Source organism: Coccomyxa subellipsoidea (assembly GCF_000258705.1).
Source record: "Coccomyxa subellipsoidea C-169, whole genome shotgun sequence".
In the NCBI taxonomy this organism is placed as follows: domain Eukaryota; kingdom Viridiplantae; phylum Chlorophyta; class Trebouxiophyceae; family Coccomyxaceae; genus Coccomyxa; species Coccomyxa subellipsoidea.
In genome coordinates, this window is record NW_005178041.1 from 1,841,229 (window position 1) to 1,868,212 (window position 26,984).

At 55.2% G+C, this 26,984-nt stretch overlaps 7 protein-coding genes across 7 annotated transcripts; 3 read left to right on the forward strand and 4 right to left on the reverse strand.

Moving 5' to 3' along the window:
- Window positions 1-1,565: 1,565 nt before the first annotated feature.
- On the reverse strand, window positions 1,566-4,362 carry COCSUDRAFT_64569 (hypothetical protein). The gene is made up of 9 exons (XM_005651082.1): window positions 4,043-4,362; window positions 3,833-3,923; window positions 3,659-3,726; window positions 3,349-3,511; window positions 3,067-3,254; window positions 2,783-2,928; window positions 2,560-2,662; window positions 2,300-2,429; window positions 1,566-2,172 (listed from the first exon to the last, which is right to left on the reverse strand). Exons 1-9 carry the CDS (start codon window positions 4,115-4,117, stop codon window positions 2,009-2,011), a joined length of 1,128 nt encoding a protein of 375 aa, XP_005651139.1. The 5' UTR covers window positions 4,118-4,362; the 3' UTR covers window positions 1,566-2,008.
- Window positions 4,363-4,583: 221 nt separating this feature from the next.
- On the forward strand, window positions 4,584-7,801 carry COCSUDRAFT_59118 (hypothetical protein; the record flags this gene model as incomplete). Its single annotated transcript, XM_005651083.1, has 6 exons — window positions 4,584-4,635; window positions 5,142-5,256; window positions 5,409-5,526; window positions 5,635-5,856; window positions 6,047-6,657; window positions 6,826-7,801. The coding sequence occupies 6 exons, from the start codon at window positions 4,584-4,586 to the stop codon at window positions 7,799-7,801; spliced, it is 2,094 nt and encodes a 697-aa protein (XP_005651140.1).
- Window positions 7,802-8,435: 634 nt separating this feature from the next.
- COCSUDRAFT_12008 (putative actin related protein 2) lies at window positions 8,436-10,568 on the reverse strand (the record flags this gene model as incomplete). Its single annotated transcript, XM_005651084.1, has 7 exons — window positions 8,436-8,621; window positions 8,750-8,881; window positions 9,030-9,194; window positions 9,466-9,713; window positions 9,837-10,128; window positions 10,286-10,384; window positions 10,503-10,568. 7 exons carry the CDS (start codon window positions 10,566-10,568, stop codon window positions 8,436-8,438), a joined length of 1,188 nt encoding a protein of 395 aa, XP_005651141.1.
- A 2,121-nt stretch (window positions 10,569-12,689) lies between these two features.
- On the reverse strand, window positions 12,690-14,584 carry COCSUDRAFT_21781 (ser/thr kinase; the record flags this gene model as incomplete). Its single annotated transcript, XM_005651085.1, has 7 exons — window positions 14,388-14,584; window positions 14,219-14,259; window positions 14,055-14,124; window positions 13,818-13,966; window positions 13,418-13,723; window positions 13,024-13,222; window positions 12,690-12,760 (listed from the first exon to the last, which is right to left on the reverse strand). Coding segments are annotated over exons 1-7 (936 nt in total), but the record flags the coding sequence as incomplete, so codon positions are not given.
- A 134-nt stretch (window positions 14,585-14,718) lies between these two features.
- On the forward strand, window positions 14,719-16,561 carry COCSUDRAFT_32225 (hypothetical protein). Its single transcript, XM_005651086.1, has 6 exons — window positions 14,719-15,056; window positions 15,144-15,250; window positions 15,380-15,548; window positions 15,661-15,915; window positions 16,052-16,237; window positions 16,367-16,561. The coding sequence occupies exons 1-6, from the start codon at window positions 14,880-14,882 to the stop codon at window positions 16,463-16,465; spliced, it is 993 nt and encodes a 330-aa protein (XP_005651143.1). The 5' UTR covers window positions 14,719-14,879; the 3' UTR covers window positions 16,466-16,561.
- Window positions 16,562-17,940: 1,379 nt separating this feature from the next.
- Window positions 17,941-18,726, forward strand: COCSUDRAFT_59122 (hypothetical protein; the record flags this gene model as incomplete). Its single annotated transcript, XM_005651087.1, has 3 exons — window positions 17,941-18,071; window positions 18,254-18,351; window positions 18,671-18,726. The coding sequence occupies 3 exons, from the start codon at window positions 17,941-17,943 to the stop codon at window positions 18,724-18,726; spliced, it is 285 nt and encodes a 94-aa protein (XP_005651144.1).
- Window positions 18,727-19,515: 789 nt separating this feature from the next.
- On the reverse strand, window positions 19,516-26,946 carry COCSUDRAFT_12373 (kinase-like protein; the record flags this gene model as incomplete). Its single annotated transcript, XM_005651088.1, has 5 exons — window positions 19,516-19,692; window positions 23,067-23,264; window positions 25,116-25,334; window positions 26,295-26,576; window positions 26,785-26,946. 5 exons carry the CDS (start codon window positions 26,944-26,946, stop codon window positions 19,516-19,518), a joined length of 1,038 nt encoding a protein of 345 aa, XP_005651145.1.
- Between the last annotated feature and the right edge of the window lie 38 nt (window positions 26,947-26,984).

The following is a 26,984-nucleotide window of genomic DNA, read 5'->3' on the forward strand; positions in this document are numbered from 1 at the left end:
CATTGCAGTATTTTCTACCAATATACTGGAAAGGAATGAATGTGTCAGCACCTGCTTGTACTCGCCCTTTTTGTACGCTGCATTACCGCTTTCCTTCTCAGCTTCAGCTGGAGAAAGCTCACGGACCTGTGCTGGAGCTGCTTTGGATTGCCTAACCTGCTGCATGCGCTGAAGCACAACATCTGCGCCATCGGCCCTTTTCTTCCGCTCATTCTGCTGGAATGCATCCTGTTGCAGACATACAGCTTTCAGCGTGTTCTGCAATGTAATTCACCACCATGCAGCAGGTTGCTGCCACAATGCCTGATACTTTTAAAGCCACTGCCTTGTGCCGTACATGCAGAAAAGGCACAAATACAGCAGGCGTAGATGTCCCACCTTCACCCATGGGGCACCGCTGCTGACTTCCCGCAGCGTGAAGTCCAGGCGCTTGAACTCATCCTCGTTATCAAACACCCGTGCCAGAAAGGCATCCCCTTGGACCTGCGCGTCTCCCCAGTGCACATTTTTGCTGAGAATCGGCATGTAGCTGCATGTTGTCCAGTCATGTCTCTGCATTTATGCATGACAATGGGTTCCATCTGTCAAGGGGATCCAACAGTAATTCACCTGCATCTGCTTGCCGCAGCAGAACGCTATCTCTGATGCCCGAGGGTTCATTTGCGCATCAATGAAGGACGCCTCATCATCGCAGTACATGTTCACTCCAATAAAGCCATTGTCGCGAGAGTTGCTGAGCAGTGCGATGTTTTCCACCATGCCCAAGTCAGCAGCTGTGCTGAGCATGCGCTCATCAATTTTGTCCCGCTGCTCTGGAGGAACATTGGCTAGGAGCTGCTCTCGCTGCCGGGCTGCTTGTTGTGCTGACTTGCCAGGCTTCCTGCTCTTGAAGTGGGCCTGTGTTTGCAGATATGTGGCTTCAGAGGTTATACATTTGAGAAGTGCGTACAGAACTTCACTTCAAAGATAGCATTTAGGGAAGGTACTCAGGAACTTTTGGTGAACCATCCTTCAGAGTTAAGAGTTCACCTTTATACGGTTGAGAAGACACTCCACTTCATCCTGGTCCGTGTAATCTTGCGTAAGTTCCTCCAACGCTTCGTAGACATCTGCCGGGATGTACACGAATTTGAATGTGCCTTTTCTCCCTGTCATGATCTAAAATGATCTGGTATCTGCAATGTCTTCCGATATATCTTTTAGGTATCAAGACATACACAATTTTTTAATCCTCACCTGAAATGCAATATCGAAAATTTCTTAAGAAATTCTGATGCGACGTCCAGATTTTGCAACTCCTCGGCATTCAGGGAAAGCAGATGACTGGATGCTGAGTCAACCTTGGCATCAGATGCTGCACAGTGTGCAGTGGCTTTGTGCGACGTTTACTTCAACAGCATTGATGATCCGAGACATTTTACACGGCACATTTCGGATAGTTTACCTTCGGAAAGTCTACAAGGGAATCGCCACGCGGCACAAACACTGTGCACTGCAGTCGCATCATGATGGCATGCGCATGGCACAAGTGCCACACTGTCAGTGACCACTGGCACGACCACATGGTCATTATGATTTTATTGACATCAGGGTATGCTACCAGTACTGCCAATACACTGACGACTGTGAAAGACATGGCATGGAACCTTGTGTCACAGCGCTTGACCCCTGAGCAGGCAACACAACCACTGCCAGTGGTCAAGTCGGACTTGATGGCATCGAGTCCTGGGCACCACGAAAGTTGGAGTATCCCGGAAGGGCCTTCAAGGTATCGCATTATTCACTGGCAATATTTTAGGACATCCTGCCTTGCTACGTACCGCTATCACTGATTGGCTTCTGGATCTAGCAGGGATAAAATACATTCTAAACTGATTTGACAAACATGGCCCTTCACATTATGCTCTAAGATGGTCCCAAGGCTGCAGCAATTGAACAGCTGATGACATGGAACTGCAGAGCAAGCCGACAAAATTTACACACGACAATAGAGGACTAGCTAAATAACTCAAAAGGCCTTGGCATGCAGGGTCTGATGCCCATTGGTGAGGGCATCTGCTGACAGCGGCTGCACAGGTGCGCCAGTGCGGCTCGGCAGCACGTATCTCAGCCATCGAACGAACACTCGCCCAGCGGTCCGGGCAGTGACACCAATTGCCCTGGGCCACTCCCCTGCAAAGCAGATTACTCCAGTTAATCAACTCGACGAGGAGCCAAATCAGTGCAACACGCTTTTAGAAGGATGGACAGGATTGCGCCCTATGTGCCAGAGACTTTCATGTGGAGGTGAAGCAGGCACCTGGATGCAGCCACAGGCGGAAGAGGAGAGAGACAGCGCGGCGGGAGAAGGCACCCATGGGAAAGAGGGCATCCAGGACACGGAAGGCCGCCTTGTTCACTGCTCGGGGGACGTAGCGAGGCCCGCCTACCTGTCACAGAAGGGGGCAGTGCTTCACACATCCTTCCCCAAGAACGTGAGGCACAGAGATCACAACAGGGTTCTAATTTGCTACAGACTGACTGCCAAAGATTCAGACAAAGCAGCAATGGGCAGCTGACCTGGGTCAGGCCGTACAGCTCAGCTTGCAGTCTGAGCCGCGTTATCCGTTTGCAGCGCTGGAAGAAGGGGGAATCTTTCAGGCCCACCAGAGCATCTAGATACCTGCACAAACCAAACAATGCAATGGTCAGGATGTCAGATTACTGCAGGCCTTACATCTACAATTTAAGCATGTCAGAGATACAGCGGAAGTCCTTGTGTGCATCAAGATGGAGTCCTCACTTGAGCAAGGAGTGCTCCGCGCGCATCATCTTGAGGGTGTCACAGACGTCACCGATGACAAAGTCTGCACCCTCCCAGTCCACATGGCCACCATCCTCAGCTGTGTGGCCAGGGGAAGGGAAGCTCGCCAGTGCCTGGCCCAATGCCTGTCAACAGCGCCCAACCAGTCAAGACCCCTACCCCATGCCTGCGAGGTGTTATTCGATCGCCAAAGACAGCCATGGACTCCTTGGGAGATGCTGGGCCAATCCTCAGTTCCTATATAAGGGTGGGGGGAAGCGCACCGCTGAAGGTGTGTAGTAGGGTAGAAACGCAGCGACCACTGACAGGAGTTTGGCGCGCGATTGCGGCGGCAGGGTGTCCAGGCGCCTCCTGTCGGGGCTCAGGACAACATCGTTCGCCATGAATGTGTAGAGGGGCTGGAAGTGTATCAGGCTGCTGTGCACATCGCTCCAGAACAGCTGCCCTGCTCCTGCAAGGAGTGCCAAAGGAGGCTCACTACTTCTTTCATCTCTGCATGCTGAAATCTGACTGATAGAACGCAAATCAAATGGGTAGAGAGTTACCTGCCACCAAGAGATTGACATGCTTCTGCCGCTGCTCTGCACCTCCAGCATCCTTATTTGCCAGCAGCCACTGATAAAGAAGCATTGCATACACAGGAGCAACATAGGGTTGTGACAGCAGCTTCCTGCAGATGTACAGGAGTCCCTCCGCCACATCCCATTTCTGTGAATAGCATCTGTGTTAGACAGCATGATGCCGAGCACATCTCGCAAGACATGCTGACAGAAGACATGCAAGAAAAAAGAGTATTCCACAGTAAACAATCTGCAATTTTGGGCAAGAACAATTGGTTTCCATGCAGAAAATGACCTTCCGGAAATAAGGTGCTAGGATCTCGTAGAATCTGCAGCTCCTCTCAAGGCTTATTTCCAGCTCCTCTGCAAGCATGGGTGGTGTCATTTGATATGGCTGGAGGTTTTGCACTCAGCAGTACCTCACCATGCACACAGCTGCATTGTTGAGTAACCACAGAAGTCAGGATACCTTTAGCAAGGTCATCGAGTGTTCCTGTCAAATCTGTGAAAACTTCGCCGCAGATGATTTCTCTGTCTTCTTTCCTGTCAGCTTCGATAGCCTATATCCGAGCAGAACGTATGGTGAGCCCAAAAAAGTTTGGCGCACAGGGCTGTTTTTCGTAGCTCATCAATTGTCTTGAGAACAGTGGCCTGAAAGGATAGATGGTCAGAGACTCACTAGACGCAGCTTCCGTAGCACCTCCCTGGCTAATCGCTCCGTTATCTTGCTATTAGGCTTCACAGGTGACACCATCGAGAACAGTTCTCGCTGAGGAAAATATCGCGATCGGCAGATTATCAAGCGTATTTATTTAGTATCGGATGTATTATGAATCTCGTGTACAGCGCAAGCAGGGCTGCTAGGAGCACCATGAAGAGCGAAAGGTGGAATAAATCCATCAGGGCGTGTTGCCCGAAATGATCAGTCCTTAGCCAGGTGCCTTAAATGTGAATGACAGCTCAGATTCTTCCAAAGCAGCATACAAATGTTACAGGAAGCTATTCACTTTTGCTCAGAGGTTCGGAGTGAGTCAGAACAGCTCAGCGTTCAATAGCTCATCTCTCTTGCATGGCGAGTTTGGCAAGGGATTTAAACCTCGCTGTGGGGCTGAGCAACTTCATTGCTCTCCTACCATTTCCTTGAGGTGTAATGATGCAGATGCTGTTGTGCTGTAGATGGTTCTTTTGCAGAATTCAATTAAAAAGATTTTGAGGATAAAATGGCGGTCGATGTCAGACAAGATATATCAAATGTAGACCGCCTGCACAAAGGTACGTTCCATACGCCAAACAGATTGATGATCAATACCGAATGCAATACTCGATCCGATCTTTTTGTTTTTTGAATGGCACGACATGCTCCACTGGCGAAAGCAATCGTATACAAATGGTGGGGTGTACTTGCGCTGCCCCATGTGTCTGCGTTGTGCGCATTTCGTCCAGCAAGTATAGTGGTCTCCATTTGAAATATCATAGTATCGCCCTAAGATTATATTTTGTCCAGCACGACACACTTTTATTTGCCCTGTTATGTTTCCTGTTTCAACTAGTTGTTGTCGTCTCTGGGCCTTCGTGCGTGTTGCTATTTGGGCATGACGCATCACTTGGCGCATGGATGCAAATCATGAGCTTTCAGTCATTCTCTTGCATTCTCATGTGTTGCTTTGGCCGTCCCCATCTGCCTGGCACTGGTTGCAGCACCCTCACTAAGACACCCTCTGCCACGCTCTTGCCACCAGATCCCTTCTATTGATGACCTTCATTTTTGGGTCGCGCAGAGCTGGCAGATGAGGTGGCAGGACTCCCGGGGGCGCTACAGTCCTTCACTCCTGAGATTCTGGTGGACTACCTGGCAGCGACCTTCAAAGAATGCGATAGTGAAGCAAGATCCTGGTAATGGGCTGCCTCTGCGATCAAGGAAGCTGCCATCAATATTACACAGCAATGCCCTGCAATCAACTACTCCAGCATTTGCAGATCACATGATCATACATGCCTGCTTTTCTAATCACTCTCCTTACCCCCAGGGACACCATACCATGCAGTGCACCCGCGGAGGAGGAGAAGTGGAGCACCCTGGAGGCCATGATGAGGGAGGGCCCATCATGCAGCAGGGCCCAGGAGGAGGCAGCAGCCATGGATGCAGCTGCTGAGCGGATACAGGTGGGCAAGTCATTGCAACCGACGCCGTGTTCATCACTAACCCATGCCCACACCAGAGCTGATGGACTACTTGCCTGTAAATTGAGATGCATCAACATTGCGGTGCAGGCCACAATAAAGGAGACAGAGCGGACGTCTGTGACGAGAGTGGAGGAGATGGGGCTGCCAGAGGGGGTGGAGGATGAGAAGGGGCTGATGCTGGTGCGGTGCAAAACATGCGCGCACGTGCTGCTGGCGGGAAGCTGCGCAGCACATGAGGAGAAGTGTCGCTCGGCGCCAGCTCCCCTGCGCCCGGCCGGCTCCCCGGCCCCATCCTCCACCACCGCCTCCGTGCCGGCCTCCTCAGGCCCTGGCAGCATATCCCAGGCACGCCCTCGCTGCCCAGCACGTGCTACAAATTTGTATGCCTACAGCGAATCACCTAGGACGATTTCGCGGCAGGGAGCTTTTCTTGCAGAGAGAAGGGCAGATGGAGGTTGTGGGGACCAGCATGGTTTACTGAGGCACAGTTGACATGCAGGGCAAGCCGGCGCCGGCACGACGGAAAAAGGCCGCAAGCATGCCCAAGAGCAAGCTGGGCCCGGGCAAGAAGCAGGCTGCGGCCGAGGCCGGCAAGCCGCTGCCCTGCAGCATGGCCTCGCGCCAGGCCCCCCAGCTGATGAGGCCGCCCCTGTACCCCGGCCCTGCCAAGGGACTGGCGCCGCTGGTGGGCCAGCAGCAGCTGCTGCCACCCCAGCACATGGCTCCCCGCTTCTCCCCAGAGGCCAGAAATCGCCCAGGCAGCACTTCCGGAATGGGAGCTCCGCAGCCCGGCAGCAGCAAGCGGCCAGTGCAGGGGCCTACTGCGAACGGAGGGGCGCCCAGCAGCCAGCAGATGTGGGCCTTGCTGCAGATCCCCAACAATTTCCTCGGCGGTGGCTTGGACGACCTTGGCCTGAGCCTGGACTGGTTGGACCCGGGAGGGGCTATGCCGCCTGCCCTTGCAGCCAGTTCAGTCCAGCCCACCGCCAGGATGGCACCCGCCAAGCCAGCACAGGCCAAGGGGGTTGGCCATGCCCCCACGCGGACTACCAATGCTCACGGCCCCTTCCTTCCCCACCCCCGGCGCCCGCGCTCTGCTCTCCCCAAAAGGTACTCCCCTCGGTGCAACATCAAAGCAGCACTTTGTCAAGGTTTGGTTGCGTGCATGGCTGCTTGTTACATGCTGTGTATTCTGGTCCAATGTAGTGTGGTCCAGTATTCAAAGCTGAAAGGAGCGTGCAGTGGCGTCGCTCTGACATTTTGAATCTGCTGGAGCAGGCGTCTGGCGCGGATGGTGACGCTGCCGCACGTCAGCGCAGAGGAGCCTGGCAGGACCATCCCCATGCCCACTCCCCAGAAGCACAGGCAGAGGCCCGCGGGCAATGCACCTATGGCCACCCAGCACTACCAGCTTCCCAGCAGCAATGGGTCCCTGGCCGCCCCCCAGCAGACAACCTCCCAGCAGCAGCAGCAGCAGCTGGCCTGGCAAATGGCCCAGAGGGCCCAGCAGCAGCCTTCCCACCTCCAGGCGCAGCGGCAGTCGGCGCTCCGGCAATCCGCGCTGCGACAGCCGTCCGGCCTGCCGCAGGCGAGCTGGCAGCAGCAGCATCCACAGCAGCAGCAGCTTCCACAGCAGCAGCAGCAGCAGGGGCGCACCCTTGTGTCACAGGGCACAGTTGTGAATGGAACGCAACAGGTGCCGGGCCAGCAGCAGCGCTCCATAGTCCAGCAGTGGGCCAGCAACGGCATGCAGGCGATCCCGCCTGGCGCATACCTGATCCCCCAGCAAGTGCAGGGCGGAGGGGTCAGCTCAGGCTACCTGGTGCAGCCGCAGGCGCAGAACTCAAGCGCTGCCCAGCAGGGGTACTCCCAGCCGCCCAGCGGCCAGCACATGCCGGGCGGCTACCAGCACATGCAGCAGATGCAGCGGCAGCGGCAGTACATGCCGCAGGCGGGCCGCATGGTGCCCGTGCATGACGGGCAGCAGCGGATCGCGCAGAACGGGCAGCCGTCCCTGCTCAATGGGCCGCGCGTGTCCATGCAGCGCATGGTCCCGGACTTTGTTCCCATCGCGCCGATAGGCTGCGCGGACGGCGGCAGCCAGCGCCTGCCTGAATCTGCAAATCCCCTAAAGCGCAGCTACACGGGAGACTTTGCTGCCCAGCTGCCGCCTGCCAAGAAGGTGGCCTCCCTGCAGCAGCTGCATCATGCCCTGCCCGTGCTGCGCCGCCCTGAGGACTTCAAGCCCTTCTGAGGGGCAATCAATTGGTGCACTTTTTCTCGTGGCATGAAGAGCATTCCTCAAAACTTGAGAGCGCAGTGCAGGCGTTGGTGTCCTGACTAGCAGCTGAGCAGCTGACATGTAGAGGTAGACAAACAATAGAGATTCGTCCAAACTGGCCTGTGGGGATTGCACAGGATTTTGAAGCCTGTAGGAGATTGGTAGGTTGTGTATATAGCATAGCTCTCAAGTGTGCTGGAAGTACCTCCATTTCTGAGGCCCCGAGTAGCTTATTGCAGGTCTGCATACCGCATGATGCTGTACACGTTCGAACTAATTCATGGAAAGGTGATTGTTGGAACACATGATGGACATGATGGGCACTGTACATTTACCGAGTCCAGCATTCTACAGTGATAATATCGTTGCATCGTGCCTGTTTTGGCAGTGGAATAGCATGTAACAAGACGGTGTTGATAAGTAAAACTGGTATTTCCTAGGTATTCTTTGATTGCATCACGCAATCTCGCAATTCTCTGGAACAATGCAAGTACAGAGCAATGTGATTTCTGCACAGGATCATCCTGACACACCAACATAATATTGATCACTGGTAAACGCAATTTTGATTGCAATTGCAACAGGCGGTAGCATACAGTAGAGCTCCTCACAATCGCACACACTTCTTCATTGCCCGATGGGGATCTTCCTGCCACTCTTGCCTGCTCACCCAGAAGCTGTCCTGGGACTGCATGATGTCGGCCAACACAGAACCGCCAGAAAACACTATGTGCTCCCGCAAGGGCGGGTTGTCAATCTTCAGCTTGAAATTCCGCAGGCCTTCCTTGTCCCCCTGCAGCACGGCCCCACACCACTCAGCATACCCTGGTTTGCTCAGTTGCCTCTGCTACCACAATCTTCAGCAGGTGTAAATTTTCTTTGCAAAACGAGGGATGCATGTGCAGCAGTAGAGAGCTCTACCTTCAGCACACGCTGCAGATACAGTGCCTTGATGTCCCTATCCAAGCGTGAGGTCAAGCCGGGCAACATAGTAGAGCCTCCACTGAGGACAATGTGCTGATACAGAGATGCCCGATTGTCCACATCCATCTCCTGACCAGCCAAGGTGGAAGTTTATGTCAGACTCATTATTCCTTCTCCTTCTCTTACTGTAATTGTGATGCCTGTTGTCATTCTGTGCATGTCTGCAATGCAATGTGTTTGTTGGAGGGTAGCAGACCAGTCAAGCAGTTGGGCTTACCTGGATGCACTGGAACACCTGCTCAGCAATGCCAGGCGACTCCACATCAAGGAGCGAGGGGTTGAAGAGGGCCTCCGGCGCCATGAAGCGCTCAGACCCAACCCTGATGGTGCGCCCGTCCGGCAGAGTGTATGCTCGCTGCTGACATGTCGTCTCCCGCGCCAGCTGCACACGCGACAGATCCACACCCTCAAGAGTGCATCCCGGCGGAGGCATGCAAACCCAGGGTGCATGCATATGTTGATAGACGATGCGGCAACAGGCATGCAGCAACCACACACTTGGGGGAGTGAATGCTTGCCCACCAGAGCCGCATTGGAGGCGTGCAATAAGGATTCTTCATGCAAGCCCTGCATGCGAGTGGCCCGTTCGCGCGGCGGACTGTGCATCTGCATGGAGGGAAGCTCATTCATGTGCATAGGAATATGAGGCCGACCTGGAGGTCGCGTTTGCAGTCGGCGGAAACGAAGCAGAGCTGCTCCTTGACGTCGCGCACGGTGTCAAAGTCGGCAGAGCGGTTGAGCGCGTAGCCGCGGCGCTGCAGCAGGTCAACGAGGCGCGCCGTCACGTCGCGGCCGGCCACGTTCAGCCGCTTGGTCAGGTGCGGGAAGGAGCACCCCTCAATCACCGGAATTATGTGCGTCACCCCGTCCCCAACATCCACCACCATTCCTGTGACCAGCCCTGAGCAGCCCCACAGGAGTTCTTTAGGAACGCAGTAGTGTTGCGACACACCATGACAGGCCTCATGCAGGCGTCTAAGAAGAGGCTTGCGAGCCTCCTGGAGGGGCAAGAGGGGTGGTTCACCTTGTGCATACAGTGTGAGGACGGCCTGTATCTGGACTTGGGCGCCAGCAAAGTTGTAGGTCTCGAACATGGTCTCCAGCAGGCGGTGGCGGTTGGAGATGGGGTTGAGAGGGGGTTCGGTGAGCAGGATGCGGCTCTCTGCTCTCGCATGCGAATCCATGCGCAGAACATCCTCAAACGTGTGGTCCCATACATGCTGCATGTCCTCCCAGCTCTGCACAAGCCCGTTGCTGACGGGATAGCTGATGTCCAGCTCGTGCCGTCGATTTGTACAATCATTTCCAACGAAGACCTGTGGGTGTAGACAAGTTCCATCAAATGCATGCAAGCATGAGTGTCTTAGCAAGCTGCCAATGCAGTTTGCCATTATGAAATGGTTTGGTATGCACCTGCAAATTTTAGGCAACGCATAAATCTGTGGCAATTGTTTCGGTGGCACTGTGAGGCACCTTCTGGCCTGTGTCTGCAAGACCATTTATAGGTCGTCCAACAACACAAGGAAAGACTGCTCTCGGAGAGATGTCGCCCGCAAAGCCGCACTTCACGAACTGCCCATCCAAATGACACAGTTTACTTGGGGGCATCTCAAGTTTCTGTACAGTAGACCAGGAAAGTAGCCAAAGATTTCTTAGCCATGCAGCGTTTGCAAATAGTAGGGAAGCATACCCCTGTTCCATTATCGCAGACAATTACTCTGCCAGATACTCCTTCAGTGCTGGAAGGTCCTGGCATGTCCAACAGAACTGTATTGCAAGATGACCAGACTACGAATTACTTGTGACCTTTAAAAGCGATTAAAAGCGGCTGGCTTCTCAGCACCAATATGATACGTAGTAAGGTTGCTTGCACGAGCATGCAGCACGCGACCTTTCAGCACAGGTGACTGAAGGAAAAGCACCGTGTCCCTTGTGGCTGTGCTGATAAGTGCGGTGATCTATTTATCGAGGGCACTGGCAACTCAAAATTGTGATAATGGTCGGGATCTGACAGCCTATTTTTCTTGTGTGGAAAGCAAGAGATCGAAAGCAAATCGCAAGGCTCAAAGACTGAAATGCTTTGTCATCATCTGATGACATCATCAGGTGGTCCCCACCAAACCCAAATTCGATGACTGAGAGGAAGGGCTGTCCATGCTTTTCACAGGGTACCGTTCAATTGATGTCAACATTAGTAAGATGTGCACAGGTGACAGTGCACTGCATACTGTAGTACAATCCTGCATGAGGCAGGCATATGATGACTGCCTCATGAGCTGATCATATTATGCATGAGCTGATCAGTATAACGCGCACGCATGCGGCATGCGCATGCAGCATGCTGGGGGCCGCGGCGCGCCTGTGTCCGAATGCACCAGAGCTGGCGCATGGCTATACATGGGCCACGTCTTCAACCGGTGGGTACCGATGCACTGCACATGCGATGCGGCATATGCCAATTGCATAGGCCTAGGTGCAGCACACTTGATTCTGCAAAATCTCATAATAAAATCTGTGATGCATCACATATGTTGCCATGGCCAGGCAATGGATATGCATACAGGTGAGCTTCTAGAGCTCTGCTGAAGCCCTGTGTTGCAACAGAGGCTGGCCTTGCATGCCAAGTCAGGTGTTTGCAATGATCAGCTAGTTTGGTTTCAAACCAGAAGTTCTCATGTGCACAGCAACAATGCAAAGGTCCATATTTGGTGCAGGGTAATGTGGCACACCCTTACAACAGGATGACTCTGTAAAGAGTCTACATGCACCTTGCGCAAATTGATGAAGCTACTGCTGAGCCCATGCAGCAGTAATCACATGATAAGTCACACCCCTTCTGTGCAAAAGAATCAGCTACACCACTAGCTAGTTAAGGTACTGTGATTAGCCAGCATGTAACTCAACTTGAGAGCTCTTGAGTTTCAAGCCTCAGCTGCAATCTAGAGCAGGGTAGGTGTACGAGTGCTCTCAAAACAGAGTTGCCAACGGGGACACCTTGCATCTCTACTGACAAGGCCTAGTTTCAGGACGGCAGGAAGGCAGCCGCTTGCCCCCACCTCCCTTTGCTGCCTTTTGACCAGCGCTTCATACAGTTCCAGCAAGACTGATGGGGGAATGGCCACAAGGCGCACAACAGCCTCTGAGCCAAGTCTTGCAGGCATAGAGAGGCTGCACAATGCTCAACGCAAAATCTACATTAGCATGTGACTAGGGATAATATCACTGCATTGCTGTTTGCCCCAGACATTGTCGAGGCTGCATTCAATGAGCCCCAGGCGCCAGAAATGTCTCACGCTCCCGCTGTGTATCCTCCATAGAGGTGTCCAGGGAGTTCGCAATGCCCATCTCTGACGAGCTTCATCTGCGGTTGACCAGGTCAACAGCAAACGCTCATCTTGACAGGCTCATGTGAGAATCCATCTAAATGACCCTGACCCAAGGGCCTGAGGTGTGGCATATCCACACCTCTGCTTCCCATATGCTCGCCGACTGCTTGCCATGCTCACTGTGGTGTTTCAAACCACATGGAGCAGCTCGCATGTGTGAGAGTGGCTAGTATCTGCGATTCCCACAGTTCGCAGCATGTCACTACTCGGTCCATTCATACCACACATGGAATGAATCATGCACCAGCAAATCCCGGACAAACAAAGCCCACAGCTGTGACATCCTCTTGCGCAGACGAACAGAAAACGCAGACTAAGAGATTGCATTCTTGGCATCCCACAGGGGTGTGGGATGGCCGGGTGGGTCACCTGCGGCGAGAGCCCTCGGCAGTGGCAGATCTGTTGAAGGTGGACTGGTGGCGCTCCCTCTCGCGGTCGCGCTCCTCGTCCTGCTGCGTTCGCCGCGCCTCCCGCGCCGCCGCGTCCAGCACCGGCAGCTGCCGCGGCTGCGACTGCTGGTACTTCAGGATGGTCCAGTCAAACACGTAGTCCCACTGGTAGCCTGCCAGCAAACCCCAATGGCGGATCAGCCAATCAATTACCTTGCAGAAGACGTCGATCACCTCACGGGTGCCTGCCAACCACCACCACAGTGGCTGATCAGCCAGCCGAGCATTGAGCTCATATAACAATTCTGGCATCTATCAGATCCCCTGTGCAGCCTTGAGCACCTTAGATGCATTAAAGTGCTTGAGAGACAGACGTGTGACAACTCCAGAGGTGCTGCAGGAGCAGCCCCCGTTATGAGGGCTGGGGACAGCGCACCATCTCGCGCAAAGAGGTCCCTGAAGAGCTTGCGCAGGTAGGAGTAGTCTGGCTTGTCATCAAACCGCAAGCTGCGGCAGTACTGGAAGTAGGTCGTGAACTCCATGGGGAAGCCCTTGCATAGCACCTCAATGGGCGTGGCCATCTTCTTCTCGCTGATCTTCTCGTACTTTTGCTTCTTTGTGAGCGCCTTCAGCCCCTGCACACAGGCGGACAATGGGTCAGCCGCTGTCTCTCATCCTCAGGTCGCACGCGATGGCATGCAGAAACATCCATGCCAGTCTGATGTTGGGTGACTTGTGCACAATGCTTACAGAAAGAGGACAACCTTTCCAAGCCCACAGTCAATGATATCACTCAGCATGCCACTTGACATGATGACAGCAGGTCTCACCTGCCAAGGCACAGATCCACGCAGGAAGTACATCAGCACGTATCCAAGAGACTCGATGTCGTCCCTCCGCGACTGCTCGATGCCCAGGTGCGTGTTGATGGATGCGTATCGGGCCGTGCCGGTCAAGTTCTTGTTCTCCCTGTATGGAATGTGGATGTGGGTCTTGGGGTCGCGGTATTTCTTTGCCAGCCCGAAGTCGATGATGTTGACCTGGTTCGCCCGCTTGCCCAAGCCCATCAGGAAGTTGTCAGGCTTGATATCCCGGTGGATGAAGCTCTTCGTGTGCACGTACTCGATACGGGATATCTGCAAGCAATCGAAGCACCGTCAAAAAGGTTCACACAGTCTTGCTATCACATGTTACGGAAGCTGACGATCGCATTCTTGCCGCGAGCCCTACCAACTGGTCTGCGAGCATGAGGACTGTCTTCAGGCTAAACTTCCGATTGCAAAAGTTGAACAGGTCCTCCAGGCTCGGCCCGAGAAGGTCCAGCACCATGACATTGTAGTCGCCTTCCACACCGTACCACCGCACATTTGGGATGCCAGCTGCAGCAAAGCAGCTACTCAGCACTTTCAGTAAAGGTGAGCTGACTCTAACCCAGGACAAGAACTCATTTTCTAAAGGAGAACGCACTTCCTCCTTGTAGGATCTTGTAGAGCTTTGATTCGTAGAGCAATTGCGGGTGCTTGGTCTTCACTGATTCCTGCAGGGCACACAGGAAGCAGACCTTAGATTCAGAATATGATATTTGCGTTCTCCAACAGGCCTTTACAAATCCAAAAGGAGCCTCATCATACCAACTTGATGCCGACTTCCTCTCCTGTTTGAATGTGAGTGCCTGCAAAGGGGAACAGCCATTAATCACTCGAGAAAGACAGACAATCCATCATCTTGCTGTAGCTCCCTCGTGTGCCCTTGAGACCATCCTTCGGTTGCAACAGAGCTCACGAGGTGCAGGAGCCGCACCAAGATATATGTCTCCAAAGCTACCACTGCCTATCTTTCGCCCAAGCCTGTATCTCCCCGCTATGCGGATGTCCAAAGCCATGTGACTTCCACCAGCCATTCACCCCTCAGAGCTTCTGCTGGCCGAACAATGTAGCCCATCCATAGTACTTTCTCAAGGCCCCAGGTCCCCAGCCATGCACCTAGGCAGGATTGCAAGACCCTTCTGTTTGCGAAAGTGGACCTGCACCCGTATCTCTCGTTCGAACGCCGACGGAGACCAGTACTGCCTACGGCGGCCAGGCGACAAGGAGAACGGTGCCCAAGATCTGAGCATTCCTCCCCCCCATTCCTTGTTCTCATTAATGTCTTTTGATAAGAGTAGCACTACAGGCGTGCTGCAGTGTGCCCTGGATAGAGCATTCTGAGATACTGTTGCAGTTTCACAGTGTGATCAGTGGTTGATTATATCAGAAACTTGCCAATATGGCAGCTCCAATCAGTTTCGCAGCGATGGCTGGAGAAAAGAAAGCGGAAGACACCCCATTGAGAATCGTTCAGCTCGATGGCCATGTCATCCTGAAGATTGTGAAGCACTGCAAGGAGGGCATGCCAACCCTTGTGACAGGACAGCTGCTTGGCTTGGACGTTGGACAGACCTTGGAAGTCACAGACTGCTTTCCCTTCCCGGTGCGTAATTTGTCTCGCACTGCCACGATCCTACAGCTATAGATTGTTAGTGCCTTTTCCATAAGACTGTTTCTGGCTCTGATGCAGAGCCGGAACGATGAGGACGATGCAGTTGAGGGGGATGGAGCCAGCTACCAGCTAGACATGATGCGATGCTTGCGAGAAGTCAACGTGGATAACAACACTGTGGGCTGGTGCGCTGCATGCATGGCTTTGCATGGATCTGTTCAAGTTTTGAGTCATTGTAAGGTTCAATTAAGGCTTAAAGCAGTGCGTATCCTGACCTGCTTCAAGCAACGATGGGGTTTTGCCTGTTTTTGCAGGTACCAGTCAACAGTGCTGGGTTCGTTCCAGACGGTAGAGTTGATAGAGACGTTTGTCAATTATGCCGAGTCCATCAAGCGGTGCATCTGTCTTGTGTACGACCCTCAGAAGTCTGCGACGGGGAGCCTCGCTCTCAGAGCCATCAAGCTGCGGGATTCCTTCTTGAAGGTGACAGCTCCTGCCCTCGATGAATAGGGCCATGAGAGGCTGAGCTTTCTCTGATCATTACGAGCACTCTTAACTTGTTCCTGAAGAGTTTGCTGTGCCGCACTGCCTGCAGGTGTACAAGGAGGGAAATTTGACGACAGAGAAGTTGCGCGAGGCAGCAGTGGCCTGGAAAGATGTGTTTGAGGAGATCCCCATCCACGTCCGCAATTCTCCCCTGGCAACCGCCCTCATGGCATCCATCGAGCCGGACACCGTGGCCGACACCAAGGACTTTGAGCGCCTGCACTTGGGCGTCCGGCCCCTACTGGAGAAGAACCTGGAGTTCCTCAACGACTGCCTGGATGATATTGTGGCAGAGCAGCAGAAGGTGTGCAGGATTCCATGCTTGATGACCCAGGAAAAATTATCCACAAAGCGGCGATATTTGCAGGCCTGCATCGGACATCGAGGCGAGCCTATTTTTTTCAGCGTTAGCCAATGTAAGATATGTGGTCTGTGCGCAGGTGTCATTCTACCACAGGAATGTGGCGAGGCAGCAGCAGCAGATCCAGCAGTGGCTGCAGAAGCGGCGGCAGGAGAACGCAGTGCGGCGGCTCGCGGGCGAAGAGCCCCTGCCGGAAGAGGACCCGGCCCTCTTCAAGCCCCTCCCAGAGCCCTCCCCGCTGGACGGCTTCCTCATCAATAACCAGGTACACAACTTGTTCTTGTTCTGACATAGTGAATCAAGGAGAACACCGTGTTTGAAGCAGTCCTGCCGTGAGTTAGCGCTGCTGCATTGGTTGCCGAGCAGCTCCTGACATTCTGTTCCTGATTGACAGATCGAGAACTACTGCCACCAGCTGAACCACCTGTCAGCACAGACGCTGGAGAAGCTGCACCTGCTGGAGAGCCTGCAGAAGGCCCGCATTACTGCCTGAAGTTGCGCGACTGGCACTGGGAAGGTTGTGGGATAAATATGACCCTGTATGTGAGGAGCGTGAAAATTGTCTTACCTTGTAATATATTCCCAAATGAACCATGCAGTGCACTACAGGAGTATGCCAATGGACCATGAGCGTCCGGTCAATGGCAATTTCTCGACAAGCGCATGCACACCCTGCAAGTTCGAACTCCGGAGTCACTGAAAGACAGTCACGATCGATCAATCAGAATTTGGAGAACTGCATGGACACATCATGTTGCTAATCTACACCGGTGTGTCATGATACAGTATTGTTGCTGGAAAGTTCTGGTGCCTGAGCCAAACAGCAAACTAGGCATGGACCGGTCCTCCCGCTCCCGATTGTTGCAGCTTCCCACTGCAAAGAAGCCAGACCATAGTCCCTCAAAATTGTCATCCATCTCCGATCACAAGCTAGATAGGTAGCGAGACCCAGAGGAACAATTACTTAGCTCATTTTACGTGCGATGCATATCGTGGGGGCCTGATCTGTTCGTTCAGGCATGAACGTTGCCTGCAGTCTAACCTCCATCTTGTTCCATAATAGTTGCTGCAACAAGCAGTGCCGTCTTCAGTAGATGCATGTGACTCCAGATGGATTGAATTTCAAAGGTGGATCATCGAAACAAGCGAGACTGATCCCAGAAGCGCGGTCCATCTGGAACTGGGCCATCACAGCAGCTGTGGGTGTGCTTGGTGGTGCTGTTGGAGCATACCTTGCGGCGAGATCATGCAAACGGAAGAAAACAAATCCAAAGAGAGTGAGACATATCGTGACAGGCGGCAACTCGAAGGCGCCTGATGAGAAGCTTGAGGTTTTGGAGGAAGTTGTAATAGACAACCCAAAAAAGGCCGATCCATATGATCCCAGGCCACGAGACGGGTGAGATCAAGAGCGTACCCTTGTATGTCAATTGACTCTACTGTGCTTGTCACCTGACGCTGACACTGCTGGCACTGCCAGGTACCTCTCCTGGGACGACTACTTTATGTGTGTCGCCTTCCTCAGTGCTCAAAGATCCAAGGATCCAAACAAGCAGGTAAGCATGCTCCTTATGACAGAGATGTGATCAGTCAAGTGTAAAAATGCCCTTGCACAGAGAAATGATGGGCGCGGCAGGTGGGAGCTTGCATCGTGAGCAGCGATCAGATCATCTTGGGAATAGGATACAATGGGTTCCCCAGAGGCTGCTCTGACAATGAGCTACCCTGGGCAAAGTGTGCGCAGTCAGGAAGCCCACTGGACACCAAGTATCCATATGTGTGCCACGCTGAGCTCAATGCCATTCTCAACAAGAACACGGCAAGTCTCCAGGGAGCGGTAAGGCCCAATTGATTGATTGAGAAAGTTTTACACTTGAGGGCAAGAAAATACATGTGCAATTTGGTCTTGATCATTGACAAGACAAACGATGGAGCTGAGCGAGGTGTCCGCAGAAAATGTACGTCACCATGTTTCCGTGCAACGAGTGCTCAAAGCTTCTCATCCAAGCCGGCATTCGGGAGATTGTCTTCTATGAGGACAAGGCAGCGCCGCCTGTGAAGTACAGCAGCCCGAACGAGGCTCCAGGCAGTGACATCAGGTGGGCTATCCCCAGAAACTGTTGACTTAGCTGACTTGTACTGTGTCAGCATCGGACGAAAAGATTAGCTGAGGAGAGCAGAACGTGTCGGCAGCAATCAGCAGTCCTCGAGCGTAAAAGTTGACAAGAGATATCAAGGGCCCAAGTGCATTTTCACAGTGTGCACACATGCTGTCTTGCAGGCAGGAGGACGCATATGCTGCATCAAAGCGATTGCTGCATCTGGCGGGCGTGAAGCTCAGGCAGCATCAGCTTGACAGGCCCCTGGTGTTCTGTGTCGGTGTTCTTCCGCGGAAAGAAAGGTCTTGCTGAATCTCTGAGTCGCTTGACAAAAGTACCTGCTGAGCCTTGGTAAGTTTGCCAGATCAAATAATGTCCAAGATTGGGCGGCGCCAGGAACTCTGGACTGGCTGTCACTGCATCTATAGAGTAGCTACATGTATATGGTTGGAGACGTAGTGTGATTGACAATGAAAGATTCCAGTGCCACGAATGTCAAGGATTGCGGTTTGAGACAACCCTTGCAGGCTGCCTATGGGTGGAGTATACTATTACGTAAGCATTGACTGCTTATCGGTTCTTGACAATATTTGATGCAGGCTTGAGCAGTATCCCAAAAGCGCCGCTGGCATATCAGGAGTACTGTCTGAGCTAAAACACCGAGACTGCAACTTTGCAGTTGCATGCGGCACTTCTGTTACAATATCTTTCCAAAACTGAGCAGGTTCAGCCTCTGTCAAGTGATTCACACGTTGTCGTTTGTCACCGGCAGCATGCACTCAAATAAAGCACATATGTGCCTGCCTAGGCACATTCTCCTTTCCTTTCCCTATCACATCCCGTCAACAGCAACCATGCACTCTGCGTGCACGTTTGAATTCTTAGGTAGAAGGTCCACAACATTCTGTACAGCATGCTTCTGCACTCAGTACTCAATTCACCCTCACTTGGGGGCATGCTGCCCTGTGTCAAAGTGAAATCAACAGGGCCCAAGATCGTTTGTGCAGCACAACCCAATCGGAGTGCTATGCCTTCCTCAGGTCAATCCTGTGCCTCCTATCTTCCAGGACTATCGACTATATACCGGCCACACCACAGCAATTATCTCTAGCTCTTTGCAAGCATCCCCGTCCTTGCCTATTGACAGTGCACCAAACACGCATGAGCAAGCATTTGTCCCTAATCGCGAGCACCTCCGCCCTTGACAGCAGGGGAGGAGAGCCGCTGGCCGGCTGCGCCATAGTTGGGCGACTGAGACATCTATATCTAGCAAATTTGTTTGATAAAGGTGGTTAGAAATAGACCCTGGACTCAACAGTGAACTATAGACCAAGCCAGCACTGTTTTTGAAGCATCCCTGCCTTGCATGTGACATAATAGATTGCCCCATCTGAGGCCTCAGGTCCACGAGGCATACACAACTGTTGCGCACTAAGTACACCTGTCAGACGGCGGTGTGGACCTGGAGGGCCTGGAGGATGGAGAGGGCCTGCTTGCGCACGAGCACGGACTGGCTGGCGCCGCGGCCGCCCTGGGTGAGGCCGCGCAGGCTCTCGGCCAGGCCGTGCTGCACCACAAACTGCTTGGGCCGCGGGTGGAACTCGTAGAGCGTGCGCAGGACCTGCAGCAGCTGCAGCTGAGTCAGCGCCCCCGCGCGGCCCAGCATCGCCACCACCAGCGGCGCCAGTCCCCCCTGCCCAACCTCCACCTGCGCCAGTATAAGAACACACCTGTTCAGCCAATATGACTTGATCTCATACATCTCACAATCTCTCTTGCTTTTATTTCCTTTGAGGTTTGACTGCTGTAAAGAGGGTCAGTCTGACATGTTCAGTGCATGGACAGGTTACTGATTGATCACAAGCAAGCCTGAAGGCTTTCATCAAACCATTCGCACTGCAGGCCGGTCTGAGCGCGCGCTCAATGTCAGAAGCTGAGGACAAGCTCAGGCATGGAATGGAAGAGCAGATGCACTGGCAGCAAGATAGCCGTGGCCTTGTTGAGGCTCAGGAGAGGCTGAATGGATGCGGCAGGACATGCAGTTTCACAGGGGCGCACGGTGATGCGGGGGGATCGGCGGAGGATGCGCAGGAATGCGTCGAGCAGGCGGGAGAGCGCCTCGCTGTCGCCTGTCGGCGCGTACGCAGCAAACAGCGCCACAAAGCGCTGGCACGCCTCCTTCGACGCCAGCCGCGGCTCCACACGCGGCCCATCCTCGGCCAGCCAAGCCGCCAGCGCATCCAGCGCCGGGCCCTGCCACGTCTGCGCGCATCACACACCCCCATCATTCAGACCCTCAGCACGGCGCATGCGCAAAGACTATCTGAACTGCTGCCTCCACTACTGGGCCGGAAAGAGCCATGTGTTTCATCCATCAGCGCGCGCGCCCCATTCTCGCCCGGCTAAGCGTCAGTCACGCTGGATGCATCCTTGATGACCAAATAAGAAGTTTTGCATCGCAGCAGGCTGGAGAGCAGTTTTGGTGGGTTAGAGCCAATTTGAGCTGGGGACACATCGTGTGAAAAGTGAGTGGACTGAAGATCCACACCTGTTCTTTGAGCAGGTTGAGCAGGAGGTCGAGGCCGTTCTGGGCCCAGAGCTCGGCGCGCGTGCGCTGCGTGCTGTGGGCCATGCCGCACAGCAAGCTTACTGCCAGCGGCCGCAGCTGCGCGCCCGCGCCATCCCCGACCGCCGCTCCCGCCTGCCACCCACCAGCACACCCTCATCCCATGCACTTCTGACATTCTTCCACCAACCTCAATGACTTGTTCTACACCTTCAACTTTTGGTGCAAGGGTCCATCATGGTACACACAGACACGCCAAGGGCCAGGCTATCTTGCAAAGGTCGCTATGGATACCTTGTGTCAGTCACTGCCACCTGGCGCTTCTTGTAGGTTGATGAATCATGCACTGCAGGCAGCGGCATGGGGGGTGTTGGGGTGTGATTGCACCTGGGCTGGTTCGGCAAGTGCGGCGAGGTAGGGGACGATGCCGGCGACGGCAGCGGCCTCCTGGCGCGTGCGGCTGATCTTGCACAGGTTGTAGAGCGCGTGCAGCGCCTCCAGCTGCACCGCCGCCGAGTGCCGCCGCCCCAAGTACGGCAGCAGCACCGGAATGCTGCCCGCGTCCTGCACCAGCATGTGCTTCTCTGACTGCCTCTCTGAGTTTGCAATGTCACGCAAAACAAGCAGAAATCTCCACTGTGTGAACTTGAGGAAGAAGCTTCTAGTTATACTGCCAAGACAGTTGTGTGGAGGAGAAAGTGTAATCAGCTGGAGGGAGACTGACCTGGAGGGGCTGGAGCAGGGCGGGGTCGAAGGTGAGCAGCTTGAGGCATTTGAGGCACTTGAGCAGCGTGGCCGCGTTGACCTTGCGCATGACCTCAAACATGGCCAGCAGCGTGTCGCGCCGTCCCAGCACGCCCTTCACCACACTGTCCCCGTGCGCCAGCACCAGCAGCAGATTGCCCGCCTGCCCACCATTCCCCACTCTGTGAATATAATTTGCACCAAGCGCACACACTCATAACAAAGCTGAATAAGTGACTTGTGCGGCCCAGATGCTCGCTCTTGCTTGGAGACTTAGAACCTGATCTGAGTGTTCCTTATGCAGGTGTGAGCGAGCATGATGGAGCGGCGTACCGTGTCGATGAGGTCCGGTGCAACATCAAGGGCATTGGCGGCCCAGCTGCCGCCGCGGCGGTGGGAGGGGGGACCCTTCTGGCCCCCCTGCCGGACCCCCCGCTGCTGCTGTTGCTGCTGGTGCTGCTGCGCGGCGGGGCTGAACACGTCGCCGCCGCCGCCACCGCCCGGCCGGCCCGGCTTGAAGTAGGAGTTGAGGCCGATGGCGGAGAGGCGGGAGGAGCCCGGGGCGCCGCGCGAGGAGGATGCCTGCGAGTTGGAGGCCGCGCGGCTGTGCACCTCCTCGTCCAGCGACGTGGTGTCCTCCGCCACCGAGCTCGTCGACGCCTCGCTCGCCGCGTACCGCGACTCTGCCGGGCTCTCCTGCGCCTGCGCACAGCCAAGTAGATCAGCATCTCGTTGTTTCACCCATCGACGTATCACCACAGCACGCTCCCTCCCGAGACAGTACATGGAGAAACCAGTTCTGACCTCCCCAGCCTTTGTTTCGGCAGAATTCAACATTTGTTATAGCCTGCCTGTTTATCCGGGCAGGCTATAACGTGTGGGACAACCTTGGCACTGGCACTTGCAGTATTGGGCGGAGAGACAACACTGCCAGGAGGACTGTGCAGGTTGGCATGAATAGATACCATTTCTATTCAACATGCGCTCTTCACTTGTTTTGCAAAGTGCAGGTCGAGCGCCACTGTACGGTGTAGAGTGCAGTGCATGTGCGTGTTGAGAAGGGAGGGTGGTTGACAGTCAAATATTTACAGCACTCTTTGTTGCTGTGCTCACTGGCATCTTAGCACTTCATCTTGGCCTTCGCCAACCTGGTGGTGATCAAGAAATAGTACAAGTGGTGGGCGTACCTGGTGGGCGGTGGGGGAGGCGAGGAGGTCGGAGGCGATGGAGTTGAGGGCGCGCAGGAGGCGGGCGGGGAAGCCGTCGGCGGCCAGCAGGCGGCAGAGGTGGTTGAGGGCGGACGCTCCATGCAGCTCCAGCACGTGCCATACGCAGCGGATCCCCGTCTGCGTCAGGTAGCCGCACTCCCCAAACCTGTCCTCCACCAGGCTCACCAACACCGGGATGCCCTGCGCACACACCGCCCAATTTTCCCTTTGAGGACCCTCTCCTCTTCTGCTGTGCAACCCCTTTGCTCACCGCTTATCATGCAAGAAACAAGCGTCTCCTGACATTATTGAAGTTTGAGGTTGCCTATCTCCTTTTTCTCCGGGTGAGGACAATTTAGGTGCATGTGTGCCAACGAATATTGCAGTGGCATGCCCTGTCCTGGCTGTTCAAGAGTTCACCAGCATAGATTCACGCTGGAAAAGGCTGCAGAAGTTGAGAAGCACCTGGCAGGCGACAAACATGCGCGCGGTGGCGAGGCTGGTGTGGCACAGTGAGTGTACGAACACGGCGGCCTGTATGCGCAGCGGGGTGGGCCACGCTGAAAAGGAGTACCGCGTCACCGCCGGCACCAGGCCCAGCAGGCACGCCGCCTCCAGGGCTGCTGCATCGTTCGCCACCACAGCGTTTGCAAGCTCCAGTGCCGCCAGCGCAACCTGTACAAAAATGAAACTGTCAGCTCCCACGCACTTGCTCTCCATGCGCTTACATTGCTGTGACCTCCCAACACAACTTCAATTGCAAGCATGGGGTGTGGTTTATAAGTACCATATAATGACCTTGCAAGTTTCTCAACAACAGAAGTATGGCATGCTGACTTGTGGAGCATGGCTTTGCTGAGAGTTTCAGAAGCTTAGGTGGGGACAGCAGGGGGCCGCACCTTGTGGCTGCGCTCTTCGAGGAGCTCGATGATGGCGACGATGCCGTCCTGGGCCAGGAAGGTGGCGCGCCGGTCCGGCTGCTCTGCGAACAGCGCCGCCAGCTGTTGGCAGGCGTCCACCATGGGACTGTCTCGCGCGCTCGCCGCACCCCCGGCCCCACCGCCCCTCCCTGCCGGCCGCAGCGCCGTCACCAGCCGCCGCACCTGCAACAAACCATTGCCTCATGAATCACACCAATCAACGGTGAGTGCTGACTTCATGCGTAGAAAGCATGCAGAGCATGGCTGGACTGCATTTCATGCGCATTTGTTGGAAGTGCAAAAATGCTTAAAATTGACTTCCTGAAGAGGAGGGGGCCACCTCTGCGGCTTGCTGGTGTTTGGGGGCGCTGCCGCCAGTGTCTGGCACGACCGCGCCGGCCGGCTTGGGGCTTCCTACTGCAGCACCGCCGCTCTGCTGATCCCTTTCTCGCAACCACCCCAGCAGGTCCACATCCTGGCGCCCCACACCACACCCTCGATGTCAGGGCCCCCTCCTCGTGCTCCCAAGCAATTGCCTTCACGTTGACAAGTATGAGCCTTCAGAGCTGGGACGAGTAAATGTCCTGGAATTGGCAAATGTGCAGGATGGCGCACCTGGCCGGCTGCGGCAGGGTGCTGCAGCGAGGAGCTGCCCAGCTGGGCAAGCAGGCTGCCCAGAGGGCCGCTGCCAGCGGGCAGGTGTGTGGGCGCGGCTGCCAGCCCCTGCTGGGTGGTGTCCAGGGGCGGCGGCCGCGACCTGTGAGCGCCCGGCCGCTGCGGCTCGCGCTGCTGCGCCGGCGTCACTAGGCCGCCGTCCAACTCCGCCGCTGACGATGACTGCAACCCAACAAGCCAGCGCCATCAGACCCTGTATTGCATGCTTGTTCGATCCCTCTGCCCCCTGGGATCCATATGGACCCGAAAGCTTTCACCTGACATGAAAGATAGGAATATGAAGACAAGGCTTGATACAACACAACAGGACCCAGCGTTAGAAAAGTGGATTAAGAAAAATGTTGATATCCATGGTGCATATGGGCACAGCACCTGCTGCAAGACACTGCCCAGCAGAGAGGGCCGCTGTGGCAGGCGGTCCAGGGAGATGGTGCTGCTGCTCTTGGTGCTGGCGCGCTGCAGGTCCTGCTCCGCGATCGGCTTGGCCAGCCGGCTCTCCATGCTCTTTGCAGAATCCTTTCGCCCCGCCGCTGCCGGCGCCTGCTCGCTCTGCTGGCTGTCCGAGTCCGACGCCAGCCCGTTCGCTGCCGCCTCCTCGCTGTCCGCCTGCAGCACAGCCGGCTTTGCTCAATTCCACAAGCAGCCATGGCGTGTTTCAAAACACAGCTGCTGCGTTGCCAACAAGCCACAGGCCAACAGTTCCAACAAGCCACAGCCCAAAAGGCTGTATGTGGAGTTGAGTCAGTAGTCGAAATGGGCCGGCGAAGGGACAAAGCAGCCAGAGATTAGCTATTGCGCACGATAGCGGGTGGGGGTGCTTAAGACATAGTGCTGTGAAGCTGCCATTGGCAAAGCTGATTGAACCTCGCAATTGCTCCACAACAGTTGACTGAGTCAGTGAGGGGCGCGGTACCCGGAGGATGCGCTCGACGACGGAGGAGACGGAGGCGTGGGCGTCGGTGCGGGGCCGAGCGCGAGCGGCGGCGGTGCGGGACCAGGAGGCGCGCAGCGTGGCTCGCTGGGAGCCCAGCCAGGCGTGGCCCAGCAGTGCGCGCGCGTCGGGGCGGCGCTGCGGGTCCTTTTGGAAGCAGGCCAGCAGGAAGTCCGCCAGGTCCAGGCTGATGCTGTCCGGCAGGCTCGGGTGCTCATCCTGACGCATCCCCCGTATACATTTGGACATGCCTAGCAAGGCTTTTTCACATGTATTCAATGACATGTCCTGTCATAGTTGACTATCTTGTACACTTATCTTCGATCTGCGCAGCCCACCTCTCTGTCCTAGCGCTGATGCGTCAATGTTGCTTCAACCCTGCAGAAATGGCTACGCACAGCCGCACTTGCTTTACCAACAACCGCCTAGGTGGGCTCTACAGTGGCTGTGCCCATGAAATGCCTGGAAGGCTGGTGTGAGAGCATGCTTGGCGAAAAAGCTTGTGGGAGGAGGAGCAGGCAGCACCTGGACGATGCGGAAGAGGGCGGACATGGGCTGCAGGTCAAAGTAAGGGGGCTGCCCCGTGAGGAGCTCGATGGCGAGGCAGCCGACGCTCCAGATGTCGGCGGCGGCGGTGACGCAGGTCATCTCGATCACCTCAGGCGCCATCCAGTAGGGGGTGCCCACCACCGACACGCGCAGGCTGTCCCCACCGTCCTCCAGCTCCGTCAGCTTGGCTGCCACCCCAAAGTCCGCCAGCTTCACCACCCCCTGCAATGACACCTCCCTCTCTTAGCCACTCCAGCATTGGAGGCTTCTTCCAGACAGCAGACTGCCTTCCTCCCTGGCTCACAGAGCAGACTGATATGGGCTGGGAACACATCCATGCAGAGAAGAGCGTGGGGCAGATGAGATGCTTGGTGCAAAGAGATGACCCTGCCTCCATCATGTGCAGCAAAGTGCAGATGCAGTCCCATTGAAGTTGGGATTTGGGAAATGACGTGCAAGCAAAGGGTTGAAATGGCACAGAGAGACCTGGCTCGATGCGCAAGAGCATAGCAGTACTCATGCATGTGCGCGGGGGAGGGGGCGTGCCTCGTTGCCGGTGAGGATGTTGGCGCCCTTGATGTCGCGGTGCACGACGCCCTGCTGGTGCAGGTAGGCCAGCCCCTGCAGCACGTGGCCGATGTACACGGCGACCAGCGGCTCTGGGAAGGCGCCAAACTTGGAGGGGCGGATCACGTCCGACAGCGATCCCTTCTCCATGTACTCCAGGATGATGTACAGGTGCGTGCGCGTCTTGAAGGACCCCACGTACTTGACGATGTTGCGGTGGTTCAGGTTCTTCAGCAGGTCGATCTCGCCCATGATGCCCTGCAGGTTGTCCTGGCTGATGCCCGCCAGGGACATCTGCTTGATGGCCACGTGCTCCCCCGTGCGCACATCCGTGCCCTTGAACACCTGGCGCCCCGCCACGCATGCCCATCAGCGCTGCCTGCTGGCCTGTTGTGACATTATCACTGAAAAGAATTGCACCCCAGGGGCAGCCAGTATTGCACTGCCGTGCTTGGCCATCCTTTGCCTTTCTTGCAAACCACCAACCTGGGCATCCAGGGCATGTGGACCGGTGTTGCAGCGGTTCGTGATATGCTGCATCGAAGGGGCAAACCTGGCCAAAGGCTCCTCTACCAAGCTCTTCCCCGAGCGTGTATTTGTCACTGAGCAAGCCCTTCGAGCCAGGCACGGCTGGCGCCTCTATGTCTTCATCCTGGGTCGAACTTCTGCTGGAAGGCCCCAAAGCAGCCGCAGGGCTCGAGTTCAGGCGACCCATTGTGAGCTTTTTCAGCTAGGCGTTGTTCTGTCTGTCCG

Coding starts and splice junctions, on each gene's coding strand:
- COCSUDRAFT_64569 (XM_005651082.1), bottom strand. CDS start 4,117: ATGGTGTCACCTGTGAAGCCTAATAGCAAGATAACGGAGCGATTAGCC. Junction 3,727..3,832: donor ACTCGATGACCTTGCTAAAG/GTATCCTGACTT, acceptor CCATGCTTGCAG/AGGAGCTGGAAATAAGCCTT. Junction 3,255..3,348: donor TGTCAATCTCTTGGTGGCAG/GTAACTCTCTAC, acceptor CACTCCTTGCAG/GAGCAGGGCAGCTGTTCTGG.
- COCSUDRAFT_32225 (XM_005651086.1), top strand. CDS start 14,880: ATGGCTGGAGAAAAGAAAGCGGAAGACACCCCATTGAGAATCGTTCAG. Junction 15,057..15,143: donor CAGACTGCTTTCCCTTCCCG/GTGCGTAATTTG, acceptor GCTCTGATGCAG/AGCCGGAACGATGAGGACGA. Junction 15,251..15,379: donor GATAACAACACTGTGGGCTG/GTGCGCTGCATG, acceptor CTGTTTTTGCAG/GTACCAGTCAACAGTGCTGG.